This window comes from Microcaecilia unicolor, chromosome 1 (assembly GCF_901765095.1).
Source record: "Microcaecilia unicolor chromosome 1, aMicUni1.1, whole genome shotgun sequence".
Lineage (NCBI taxonomy): Eukaryota > Metazoa > Chordata > Amphibia > Gymnophiona > Siphonopidae > Microcaecilia > Microcaecilia unicolor.
Window position 1 is genome coordinate 123,432,228 of NC_044031.1, and position 13,469 is coordinate 123,445,696.

Sequence of the window (13,469 nt, forward strand, 5' to 3'; positions counted from 1 at the left end):
AATCACAGTGAGGTAGACAGACTGAGACAGAGTGTGAGGTCAGACTGTTGTGGAGAGGAAAGAGAAGATTATCTGGAGATGGAGATTATCTGCCTAGAATTGTAGATAGAACAGAATAGAAATAATTTAAATAAATAATAAGGACACGGAAGTCTGAAAGGGATCCTGATATGATTCTCCTGTGTTATGCTTGTTCAATCCCATTCATAATATCATAAGATTCGTAAAGAGTCTTTACAGTCAAGATGGTGCTGATCAATGACGGGACGAGATGGGACAGCTACGAGGGGTGTATCCTCCCCATCCCTGACTGTGTGTGTGTGTTTTCCTTTTTGGCACAGCATGATTGCGATTAGTTTTGTGTAAACCACTTAGAAGCCAGTTCCTGGCGTATACAGTATATCAAGTGTTTGTAAATAAAATACATTTTTTGATATTTGATGGAGGTTTGTTTATATTGTAGCTACCTTCACATGTCCTCCCAAACTATCCCCAGTACACATCCCCTTCAAACCTTTGCTTGTCACCTGTGGTACTTATATATGTATGCAATTTACATATATAATTGACTTTTTTAACATATGCAAACCTTATATAATCTCCTCATCTATGTTTATTTCTTAGTGTGTTCATGTATATATATATATATATATATAGCAATTTAGGGCAAGCAAACTTTCCCTGCTACATTGATAACCATAAGAAATAGAGGAAAAGACTTCAGAAACTCCACGCCAGCTGGTTCTAGTTATAACAGGACCGCTGACTGCACTGCTCTGCGTGGCTAAGTATTAAGCTCACGCTGGCGAGAATCCTCATTAGTCTAAAGCCTCTAATGCACTAGCAGTAATTATTTTTACGTTTTTTCAATTTTTCTTATACATGCTGTGCAATATAAGTACTAGAAAAGTATTTCGCTGTGGCTGTGCTGGAATAGTAGCTCCAGGGACCTGCATACTGCTGTCAGAGAACTGGGTATGACATTTGAGGGTCGCATACAGGCTGTCAAAAAAAGTTTTTAAAGTTCTTTTTTTGTGGTGGGAGGGGGTTAGTGACCACTGGGGGAGTCAGGGCAGGTCATCCCCGATTCCCTCCGGTGGTCATCTGGCCAGTTGGGGCACTTTTTTGGGACTTGGGTCATGAAAAAAAAGGGTCCAGCAAAAGCGGCCCAAATTCTCGCTTCTGCCACCCCTTTTTTTCGATTATTGGCCGAAGGCGCCCATCTCTCCTCAGCCGATAAACACGCCCCAGTCCCGCCTTCACCACACCTCCAACACGCCCCCGTCAACTTTGTTCATTCCCGCAACGGAGTGCAGTTAAAGATACCTAAAATCGGTTTTCGATTATACCGATTTAGGCGCCTTTGCAAGATGGGTGCTCATCTCCCGATTTGAGTAGAAATATGGGCGCCCATCACTTTCGAAAATAAGGCTGATAGTGGATTTAGAAAAGGTGCAGAGAAGGGTGACAAAAATGATAAAGGGGATGGGACAACTTTCCTAGGAGGAAAGGCTGAATCGTCTAGGGCTTTTCAGCTTGGAGAAAAGACAGCTGAGGGGAGATATGATAGAGGTCTATAAAATGAGTGGAGTGGAATGGGTAGACGTGAATCATTTGTTTACTCTTTCCAAAAATACTAGAACTAGGGGGCATGCAATGAAGCTACAAAGTAGTAAATTTAAAACAAATCAGAGAAAAATGTTCTTCACTCAACGTGTAATTAAACTCCGGAATTCGTTGCCAGAGAATGTGGTAAAGGCAGTTAGCTTAGTGGGGTTTAAAAAGGAAAAGTCCATAGACCATTATTAAAATGACTTGGGGAAAATCTACTGCTTATTTCTGGGATAAGCAGCATAAAATGTATTGAACTTTTTTGAGATCTTGCCAGGTATTAGGGACCTGGATTAGCCACTGTTGGAAACAGGATGCTGGGCTTGATGGACCTTTGGTCTGTCCCAGTGTGGCTATACTTATGTACTTGTGAGGGGGTAGAAAAAATTTGATTTTAAATACAAATTTGTATCACCTTTTTAAAAACTATGGTGCCGATATTCAGATCGCGGGAGGTAGCCGGGCTGCCTACTGCAGTTAGCGCTGAGCCCAGATATTCAATGCTGGGCTATTTCCAGTGACCAGCATTGAATATCCGGGTGTATTTTGGCTGGTTTAAATTTAATGGGCCAAGCCGATATTCAGCGCTGGCCAGTTAAGTTTAAATCGGCCAAAGATATTCTAACTATTTTGGCGGCCTAATATGGCCACCAAACTTAGCCGACAATGCGCTGAGCAGCCAGCTATCTCCTGCGGAATATTGCTGGATAACTAGTTAAATGCCATTTAACTGGTCAGGAGACGTTCCAGGATGGTTAAGTGGTTTTAAATATCGGGTGGTATAAAATTATGTTTTTGATGTTAGTGGCTCAGGATCTTATGATATTGTTTGAATGTTTTTGTGGTATTATTGTATCTTTTTCATTTATAGATATGCTTTTTAGTAGGTTTACATCCCAGGTTAATTTCATTTTTCTTCTCTACAGCTTTGGCTCATTTACCAGTTTTGCTACTGCAGTCAAACTGAAAGAAATCTGTGGTGTGGAACCAGTGCATCTGTTTGTATCAGGCGCCTCTGCTCCACATGTAAGTTCATAAAAGCAGGACTGGTGCAAGGGTATTGGATGTCCCTGACAAAACTTCTGCCTTGCATGCCCTTTCAAATAACCTTTATACTATCACGCCTTCTCCCATTTTTGATAGTTAAACTCATGATCATTCCGATCAGGCACATAGCCAAACCTCAATTTGAGGGGGGGGGGTTCACATTTTGCCTGCCTCCCTGCTGCTCTGCATACTCCTTTTAATGAAATTGAACATGTGTGAAACCTCACGCATGCTGAATTTCACAAAAACCGAGCATGAGCGCAGGGGTGGGGAGAGGGCCGTGCCTAGGGTCTCTGGTGCCCCCCTGCAGACTATCAGTTGGTGCCCCCCCCCCCCCCCCCCCCCCGTGTGGCACAAGATGCAATGGAAATAGGAGCTGAAAGATGGAGTACATCTTTGTGGGATTGCTGAACAAATAGAGGGTTTATAACCACTTAGCTTTTCGTGCTTTCATGTTCACGAAATTAGTAATTAAATCTTTGATATCTAACTGGGCACATATATCATTCTCAATAGCAATCATGGCAAGGCTTACAAGCCTTTCTTGCGAAATACTTGATCGCAAATAATTTTTTAAGAATTTTAACCGTGAAAATGATCGCTCACCACTTGCCACACTGACAGGAATTGTCAGCAATATTCTTAGAAACAAATTGCTATACATTGCAAAATAAGATAGCAGATGTAAATTCTCAAAGTGGACATATTCCAAACACTAAAATGAAAATAAAATGATTTTTTTCTACCTTTGTTGTCTGATTCTGCTGCTATCTGTCCTCTTAACTCCGTTTCCAGGGCTTCCTTTCCATTTATTTCTTTACTTTCCTCCTTTCTTCTTCATTTCTTGCCTTACATCCGTAAGTAAAAGCTGGGTCCTCTGCAGACTGTCCAGTGGATCCAGCTTCTGCCTATTTTCTCCATCCATGTGCAGGATTTCTCCCTTTTCCCTCATCTCATCTCCTTCCTCTCTCTTCCCTCCCCTCCATCCATGCCCAGCATTTCTTCTCTCTCCCTTTCCCTCCATCCATGTTCATCCTTGTCCCTCTCTGCCCTTCCCTTCCCTCCCCTCCCCTCCATCCATATCCATCAATTCTCCTCTCTCCCCTCCCCTCCATGTCCAGCAATTTCTCCTCTCTCCCTGGGCCCTGCCCTCCCATCCATGTCCATCCTTGTCCCTCTTTGCTCTTCTCTCCTCCATCCATATCCAGCAATTCTCCTCTCTCCCCTCCCTTCCATTTCCAGCAATTTCTCCTCTCTCCCTGGGCCCTGCCCTCCCATCCATGTCCATCCTTGTCCCTCTTTGCCCTTCTCTCCTCCATCCATATCCAGCAATTCTCCTCTCTCCCCTCCCCTCCATTTCCAGCAATTTCTCCTCTCTCCCTGGGCCCTGCCCTCCCATCCATGTCCATCCATGTCCATCGATGCTCCTCTCTGCCCTTCCCTCCTCCATCCATCCATTATGCATCCATATCCGGCAATTCTCCTCTCTCCCCTGCCCTCCCATGTCCACCTGCCCGCCCTCTGAGTCTGGTTTCTTGTATTTAATTTAAATTTACCTCCATCGTGGCAGCAGCTGCGCAGCATCAGTGAAAGTGCTGCCGACGTCTCCAGCCTTCCCTTCCCGCTCATTCGTTCCCTCAGTGTCCCGCCTTCTTCTGACATCATTTCCTTGTGAGGGCAGGACACTGAGGGAACAAACGAGCGGGGAGGGAAGGTTGGAGTCGTCGGCAGCGCTTTCACTGATGCTGCTCAGCTGCTGCGATGTTGGAGGTAAATTTAAATAAAAGGGCTGCTGTCCGGGTCCGGGAGCTGAGGTAAGCGGCGAGGGTAAGCATGGCGCGGTGCCGCCCTCCAGAGGTCGGTGCCCCCCTGCGGTGCTTACCCCGCTTACCGTGTTGGCACGGCCCTGGGTGGGGAAGCAGAGCAGGCAGCGTGGTGGCAAACAGCACTGGAGGAAGGCTTCTACTGGTGGGGCTTGGAGACCCCTGCCAGCCAAATCAGCAGACCTTGGGGGCCCAAATCCAATTTGGATGGGGCCCAGACCCCCAAGGCTCCCCGTGGCTATGCCACTGATTCTGATACCTTCATTCCCAGAACAATCCTAAATAAACCTACATTTAAACTTTGTTTTGTAAATATGTACATAATGAGGGCAATTTCCAAAAGCCATTTGAAATCTGCCCATTCCTCCTACTTGTAAAAGTACATTCTGATTATTCTTTGAGTTTGTGTAGCTGTCAGGATCTATTGTTTTGCTTTGACTGCAGGTGGTGTTTGCCCCCCCCCCCCCCCCAATGGCTGCTGCCCTAGGCAATTGCCTAGTTTGTCTAAATGTTGGGCCAGCCCTGGTTAAAAATATTTTTAGATAAGATTTGATTTGGATTTAGATCTTGCCTTAACCTTAATAGTTCAAGGCAAGTTATAATCAGATATAGTAGACAATTCCCTTTCAAGGAATAGTTAAAGCACAGAGCTAGAAACCTGGTGGCCCAAACTTAGGGCCCTGTTTACTCAGACACGCTAGTGTTTTTAGCATGCGCTAATTTTTAGCACACACTAATACTAGAAACACTCATATATTCCTATGGATGTCTCTAGTGTTAGTGCACGCTAATTTTTAGCACACACTAAAAACGTTAGTGCGCCTACAGCACGGTTTAGTAAACAGGTCCCTTAGTTTCCTATTCACAATTCTCAGGAAAGTTAAATGATCACTCCAGATCAGCCAATGTTTAAAATGTACATTGTGAGCCATCTCATCAGACAAAAAGACTCTTGTCTGGCTACTGCTGGGTCCGAGTCCAAGGACACAAATGCAACCTTAGAACTTCCAAAACATGTCCAGTTGGGTTTTCGGGATATCTGGAAATAATATTTATCATATTTATAATTCTCCCTACCAAAATGCTGAAGAAGTACAGCAGAAATGTAATTTCAGTAAGAAGAGAAAACACTACAGACAACGACAAAAATTTAAAAGAATATAAATATACATGGTCTAAAAATAAAAATCATAATACAGTTAGATATTGGGGTCACTGTCTTCCATTAATCACTGGCACCGGTATTTAATACGACGTTCAGTGTTGTTGTGAATGTAAGTAGTGGCACTAAATATACGTATTTATCAAGGACCGCGGTGGCACTAGCTTTGGGCTGCTGTTTAGCAGGCTTCGACAACATGGATAACATCCATTTAGCTGCTGAATATTGCCCCTAAACAGATCATTTGAGGCTCTTGTCATCCCTAACTTGGCCTCTAGTTACATGAATAATATCTGGCTTGAGATTTAAATTGTCCAATATTACCCATATATCTTTTGAAAATATACAGATAAGCAGCCTTACCCATTCGCCGCCAGCCACAGTTCCCTAAGTAATGGTCAAATGACTCTTTGTCTTAAATGCATCACTTATGTTCCTTCAAATCAGGGTCAAATTTTGCAAGTAGTTCAACTTGGCCAAGAAAATGTCCATTGCTTGGCTCATCTAGTTTCTTATCTTTCCCTCGGAACAGTAAGCTTCTTTCAGCTAAAGTTTTAATAACTGTGATTATACAATGCAGAATTCTTTAACAGTGTATTCTGTTACCTTCAATCAATTTCTTCGCATGGGCATCAAGTGTTGTACTTGTCTCCAATGAGCTCTGCAAAAGATTCCATTTCTGCATTGATTCTAAATGGTTTTGTATGCATTCATGGTCTAGCAGATGTACTTCCAGTTGCTATAACTGATCTTGGTCAGGTGGGATTTGAAATGTCCAAAAAGATTACAAGAAAAAGAGAAAAAAAAACCATCCCGATGCTTTGAGAAAATGAGCCAGCAATGTTTAATAACTTCACTGTTCTGTAATTTATGGTAATTGTCCTCAGTGAATCGACCTCTTATTGTTAAAAGGAAACTATCCAAAATGTAGTTCTTTTTCATTTTCACCTTCTATATTTTTATGCTAGTTAGCTATAGCAGTATAGCAAATTTTTAAGGTTATCAATAGAAATCAAACAAAATAAAACATGGAAAAGAAAATAAGATGATACCTTTTTTATTGGACATAACTTAATACATTTCTTGATTAGCTTTCGAAGGTTGCCCTTCTTCATCAGATCGGAAATAAGCAAATGTGGAGGAGTGGCCTAGTGGTTAGGGTGGTAGACTTTGGTCCTGAGGAACTGAGTTTGATTCCCGCTTCAGGCACAGGCAGCTCCTTGTGACTCTGGGCAAGTCACTTAACCCTCCATTGCCCCATGTAAGCCGCATTGAGCCTGCCATGAGTGGGAAAGCGCGGGGTACAAATGTAACAAAAATAAATAAAAATAAAAATGTGCTAGCTGACAGTGTATATAAGTGAAAACATTCAAGCATTACTATGACAGGGTGGGAGGATGGGGGTGGGTAGGAGGTATGCATGGGGACTGAAAGCCTATAATTTTACATGGTTCTTGTTTTACCCACTCAATTTGCAATGAATCAGAAATATTTAAAGGTCAAGTTGCTGGGTCACCGCTGACTGCAGCATCAATGGCACAGTTTGCTGATCGTTAGACATATCATTGTCAATCATGTTTCTATATTCAACATCGTCACTGCATCAGCTGGTATTACTACTACTACTACTTATCATTTCTATAGCGCTACTAGACATACGCAGCGCTGTACACTTGAACATGAAGAGACAGTCCCTGCTCAACAGAGCTTACAATCTAATTAGGACAGACAAACAGGACTAACAAGAGATAAGGGAATATTAAAGTCAGGATGATAAAATAAGGGTTCTGAACAAGTGAACAAGAGTTAGGAGTTGAAAGCAGCATCAAAAAGGTGGGCTTTTAGCTTAGATTTGAAGACGGCCAGAGATGGAGCTTGACGTACCGGCTCAGGAAGTTTATTCCAGGCATATGGTACAGCAAGATAAAATGAACGGAGTCCGGAGTTAGCAGTGGAGGAGAAGGGTGCAGATAAGATAGATTTACCCAGTGAATGGAGTTCCCAGGGGGGGAAGTAGGATGAGATGAGAGTGGAGAGGTACTGAGGAGCTGCAGAGTGAATGCACTTATAGGTCAATAAGAGGAGTTTGAACTGTATGCGGAAACGGATAGGAAGCCAGTGAAGTGACTTGAGGAGAGGGCTAATATGAGCGTAACGACCCTGGTGGAATATTAGTCATGCAGCAGAATTTGAAAAGATTGAAGAGGAGAGAGATGGCTAAGTGGGAGACCTGTGAGAAGCAAGTTGCAATAGTCTAAGCGAGAGGTGATAAGAGTGTGAATAAGGGTTCTGGTAGTGTGCTCAGAAAGGAAAGGGTGAATTTTGGTGATATTATAGAGAAAGAAACGACAGGTTTTAGCAGTGTGCTGAATATGTGCAGAGAAGGAGAGGGAGGAGTCGAAGATGACCCCAAGGTTACGAGCTGATGAGACAGGAAGGATGAGAGTGTTACCCACAGAAATAGAGAATGGGGGAGGAGGAGAGGTTGGTTTAGGGGGAAAGATAAAAAGCTCAGTCTTGGTCATGTTTAGTTTCAGATGGCGCCAAGACATCCAGGCAGCAATGTCAGACAGGCAAGCTGATACTTTGGCCTGGATTTTGGCTGAGATTTCTGGTGTGGAGAAGTAGATCTGGGAGTCATCAGCGTAAAGATGATACTGAAAACCATGGGATGAGATCAGAGTACCAAGGGAAGAAGTATAGATGGAGAAAAGAAGAGGTCCCAGGACAGATCCATGAGGTACACCAACTGACAGTGGGATAGAAGCAGTACGTTTTTACTAGCAAAAAAGGTGCCGGTACTCAAGTGCAAGGTCACCCTTCAGGGGTGGGGTGATCACTGAGGGATCCACCCCACAATCACCAGGCCCCCTGCAACCAGTCACAGAATCTATGACAAGGCAGAATTGGTGTGTAGAACCTGAGCTCTTTCATTAAAACTTGGGGATCATAGGTCAATTTTAGCAGACAATGGAAAAGGTGCCGGTACTCAGTACCCCCAAGTACCCCCTCAAAAAAGCCCTGGATAGAGGTAGAGGAGGATCCACTAGAGTATACACTAAAGGTACGCTGGGAGAGATAAGAAGAAAACCAGGAAAGAACAGAACCCTGAAATCCAAGTGAGGACAGCATATCAAGGAGTAGGCTGTGATCAACAGTGTCAAAAGCAGCAAATAGATCGAGAAGGATGAGGATAGAATAGAGACCTTTGGATCTAGCCAGGAACAGATCATTGGAGACTTTAGCAAGCGCTGTTTCAGTTGATTGAAGGGGGTGAAAGCCAGATTGAAGTGGATCAAGAATAGCTTGAGATGAAATAAAGTCAAGTTAACAACGGCGGTGAACAGCACGTTCAAGTATCTTGGATAGGAAAGGGAGGAGGGAGTTGGGGCGATAGCTGGAAGGACAGGTAGGGTCCAATGAAGGTTTTTTAAGGAGTGGTGTGACCAGTGCTTTTTTTGTAGAAAAAAAGGTGCCGGTACTCATTGTGGGCGGGGTCACCACACATGGCACCGCCCCTATTATAGCCACACCCACATTAGCCACACCCCTTATACCAGCCATGGCGCATATAAACAGACATCATTAAAAATATTATACTAGTATAGGAGAAAAAATAATGTGATTTTTTTTTCATTATAAATAATTTCTGTAAGCTGTTACAGCTCCAGTATACCCAGTGCAAAATAAGACAAATTCCAAATACTAAAATGAAAATAAAATGATTTTTTTCTACCTTTGTTGTCTGGTGACTTTGTTTTTCTATCCATATTGGTCCCAGTCTCTGATTCTGCTGCTCTCTATCTGTTCTCTTAACTCCGTTTCCAGGGCTTCATTTCCATTTATTTCTTTACTTTCCTCCTTTCTTCTTCTTTTGTTGCCCTGCATCCATAAGTAAAAGCTGGGTCCTCCTCCATGGAATTGACTGGAGGAGGTATAACATGGATCCAGCTTTTGCCTATTTTCTCCATCCATGTGCAGTTTTTCTCCTCTCTTCCCTTTCCCTCATCTCCATCCATGCACATCTTCTTTTTTCTTTCCTCCCCTCCATTCATGTCCAGCACTTCTCCTCTCTCTTTCCCTCCATCCATGTCCAGCATTTCTCATCTCTTTTCCCTCCTCTGTATCCATATAAAGCAATAATTCTCTCTCCCCTCTCCTCCATCCAAGTCAGCATTTCTCCTCTCTCCTAGCCAACTCCTCCATCCATCCATGTCTAGCAATTCTCCTCTATCTCCTGCTCTCCTCTCCATCCATTTCTAGCATTTCTCCTCTCTCCCCTCTCATCCATGTCCAGCAATTCTTTCTTCCCTGTCCTCCCCTCCCTGTCCAGCGATTCTCCTCTCTCCCCTCCATGTCCAGAAATTCTCTCTTCCCTGTCCTCCCCTCCCCGTCCAGCGATTCTCCTCTCTCCCCTCCATGTCCAGAAATTCTATCTTCCCTGCCCTCCCCTCCATGTCCAGCAATTATCTCATCCCTGACCTCCCATCAATGTCCAGCAATTCTCTCTCCCCTGCCCTTCCCTCCCATGTCCAGCAATTCTCTCTCCCCTGCCCTTCCCTCCCATGTCCAGCAATTCTCTCTCCCCTGCCCTTCCCATGTCCAGCAATTCTCTCTCCCTTGCCCTTCCCTCCCATCCCATGTCCAGCAATTCTCTCTCCCCTGCCCTTCCCCCCCATCCCATTGATTTCCAGCAATTCTCTTTCCCCTGCCCTTCCCTCCCATCCCATGTCCAGCAATTCTCTCTCCCCTGCCCTTCCCATGTCCAGCAATTCTCTCTCCCTTGCCCTTCCCTCCCAGCCCATCCCATGTCCAGCAATTCTCTCTCCCCTGCCCTTCCCATGTCTAGCAATTCTCTCTCCTCTGCATTCCCTCCCATCCCATTGATTTCCAGCAATTCTCTCTCCCCTGCCCTTCCCATGTCCAGCAATTCTCTCTCCCCTGCCCTTCCCTCCCATCCCATTGATTTCTAGCAATTCTCTCTCCCCTGCCCTTCCCATGTCCAGCAATTCTCTCTCCCCTGCCCTTCCCTCCCATCCCATTGATTTCTAGCAATTCTCTCTCTCCTGCCCTTCCCTCCCATCCCATTGATTTCCAGCAATTCTCTCTCCCCTGCCCTTCCCATGTCCAGCAATTCTCTCTCCCCTGCCCTTCCCTCCCATCCCATTGATTTCTAGCAATTCTCTCTCCCCTGCCCTTCCCATGTCCAGCAATTCTCTCTCCCCTGCCCTTCCCTCCCATCCCATTGATTTCTAGCAATTCTCTCTCCCCTGCCCTTCCCTCCCATCCCATTGATTTCCAGCAATTCTCTCTCCCCTGCCCTTCCCTCCCATCCCATTGATTTCCAGCAATTCTCTCTCCCCTGCCCTTCCCTCCCATCCCATTGATTTCTAGCAATTCTCTCTCCCCTGCCCTTCCCATGTCCAGCAATTCTCTCTACCCTGCCCTTCCCTCCCATCCCATTGATTTCTAGCAATTCTCTCTCCCCTGTCCTTCCCTCCCATCCCATTGATTTCCAGCAATTCTCTCTCTCCTGCCTTTCCCTCCCATTGATTTCCAGCAATTCGCTCTCCCCTGCCCTCCCCTTCCATTACTTCCAGCGATTCTCCGCCTCTCTCCTGCCCTTCCATCGACGTGCAGCGATTTTTCCGTCCCTCCCCTGCCCTCACCTCTCCCATATCCAGCGATTCTTCGTCCCTCAGCGTCCTCCTTCACTGCCTGCCAGCCAGCGTCGGACTCAGAAGCGAACGGTGCAGGCAGCGATTGGCTGGCAGCGTCGTAGCTTCCCTCTGCATGTCCCGCCTACAACTTCCTGTTTACGTATAGGCGGGACTTGCAGAGGGAAGCTACGACGCTGCCAGCCAATCGCTGCCTGCACCATTCGCTTCTGAGTCCGACTGGCTGGCAGGCAGTGAAGGAGGACGCTGAGGGACGAAGAATCGCTGGATATGAGAGAGGTGAGGGCAGGGGAGGGACGGAAAAATCGCTGCACGTCGATGGGAGGGCATGAGAGAGGCGGAGAATCGCTGGAAGTAATGGGAGGGGAGGGGAGGAGGAGAAAAAGGTGCCGGTACGCCGTACCGTTGCGTACCGGCACAAAAAAAGCACTGGGTGTGACTACGGCATGTTTGAAGGCATCAGGAACAGTCGTAGTGGAAAGTGAAAGATTGAGGATATGACAGATAAAAGGGATGACAGTAGGAGAGATAGTGTTAAGTAGATGGGTGGGAATAGGATCAGAGGAACAGTTAGTTGGCTTTGAGGAGGAAATAAGATGTATAGTTTCCTCTTCAGTGATTTCAGCTGCATTGCCTTTTCATCAACGTTTATGTGTTGCTCGTCATAATTCCTCTGTCCTCATGTGCATGACTGTCATGGATTGCTCACCACTATGCTCCTGCCCCTCAGCAGTTTGGGGCTGGACATAAAAACTTGTCGATTTCAGGAGCTTTTTATCTGGTTCAGATTTTTCATGCTTCTTTTTGTGTCATCAGTTTTCTTTTCTGGGCAGCAGAAATGTACTAGTGGACTAGTTCAAAATTTAATAAAGACTGTTTTCAATTTTTTGAACTCAATCAGTTTCAAAATACTTTGCCAAATTGATAGTCTAATAAGACACATGTGAGAGTAATCAAAATGCAAAGAAAAACCACAATTGCAAACAATATGAACATTATCTGTTGTCAACAGATGATGACGTCACACGTTGTCACTAATGTAAATGGTAGTATGCTATATCACCGATCGAATCGATAATAGCCCAAACTAATTAATGTGACCAGTGTCCTTTTTTGGATTTATATGCATAAACATGATTGGAATCATATTAACAATGTGAAACTGTAGACAAGGACCAAGACCACATTGGCTGCACCTGCCGAATGAAGAACTGGCCAGTACATGATTAACCTTTCTAAGAAATATGAGGCAGTCTGAAAGCCTGGGGCCCCTGGTCTTGACCAGGGTTGCTATCCCTTAAGACCACCCTTGTAGAATGCCTATAGAATGGAAAGAAGCGTTGGGTCACCACTTGCTTAAGAAACCAAATCTTGATCCTTTTTGCCCTGCAAATTATCATCCCATCTCACAATTACTCTCTATCTATGGTTTTCAAGAATTGTCCATCTTTTTAGGCAAAGCTAATGATCTTCATCCACAACAATCAGATTATAAGGTGAAACATAGCACTGAAACATCTCTAGTGGCTATGGTTAGTCAAATGTAGTGTTCTGAGATGAAAATAAGCACACACTGAGTCCTTTTAGATGTTAGTGCTGTTTTTAATCTGGTCGATCACTCCTTTCTGCTTTATCACCTTCGTTAAATTAGCATCTCAGGGATTGCTTTACAATGGCTCCATTCTTTTCTTACCATTTATTTTTTCAGAATTTCCAATCATGTTACTCTCTCTCTTACAATACCCCTGTTCTGTGCTTTTATGTTCCATTGATTATGTATGTTTTATTATTTGGATACAAATAAAATAAGTAAATAATTAATGTGAGGTGATTAAATTTGCAGATGACCCAAAACTATTCAAGGTTGTTAAAACACGTGCGGACTGTGAAAACTTGCAGGAAGATCTTAGAAAATTGGAAGACTGGGCATCCAAATGGCAGATGAAATTTAATGTGGACAAATGCAAAGTGATGCACATTGGAAAGAATAATCCGAATCATAGTTATCTGATGCTAGGGTCTACCTTGGGAGTCAGCACCCAAGAAAAGGATCTAGGTGTTGTAGACAATACTCTGAAATCTTCTGCCCAGTGTGCGGTGGCAGCCAAAAAAGCAAACAGGATGTTAGGAATTATTAGGAAAAGGATG

At 44.4% G+C, this 13,469-nt stretch overlaps 1 protein-coding gene across 2 annotated transcripts in view; it reads left to right on the forward strand.

Moving 5' to 3' along the window:
* The window catches only part of LOC115460090 (S-acyl fatty acid synthase thioesterase, medium chain-like), a 40,934-nt gene that overhangs the window by 12,363 nt on the left and 15,102 nt on the right, over positions 1-13,469 (forward strand). For both annotated transcript variants that reach the window (XM_030189937.1, XM_030189936.1), the window contains one exon: positions 2,538-2,637. In XM_030189937.1, the coding sequence (XP_030045797.1) occupies positions 2,538-2,637 (100 nt within the window). The remainder of the gene's footprint in view (positions 1-2,537; positions 2,638-13,469) is intronic.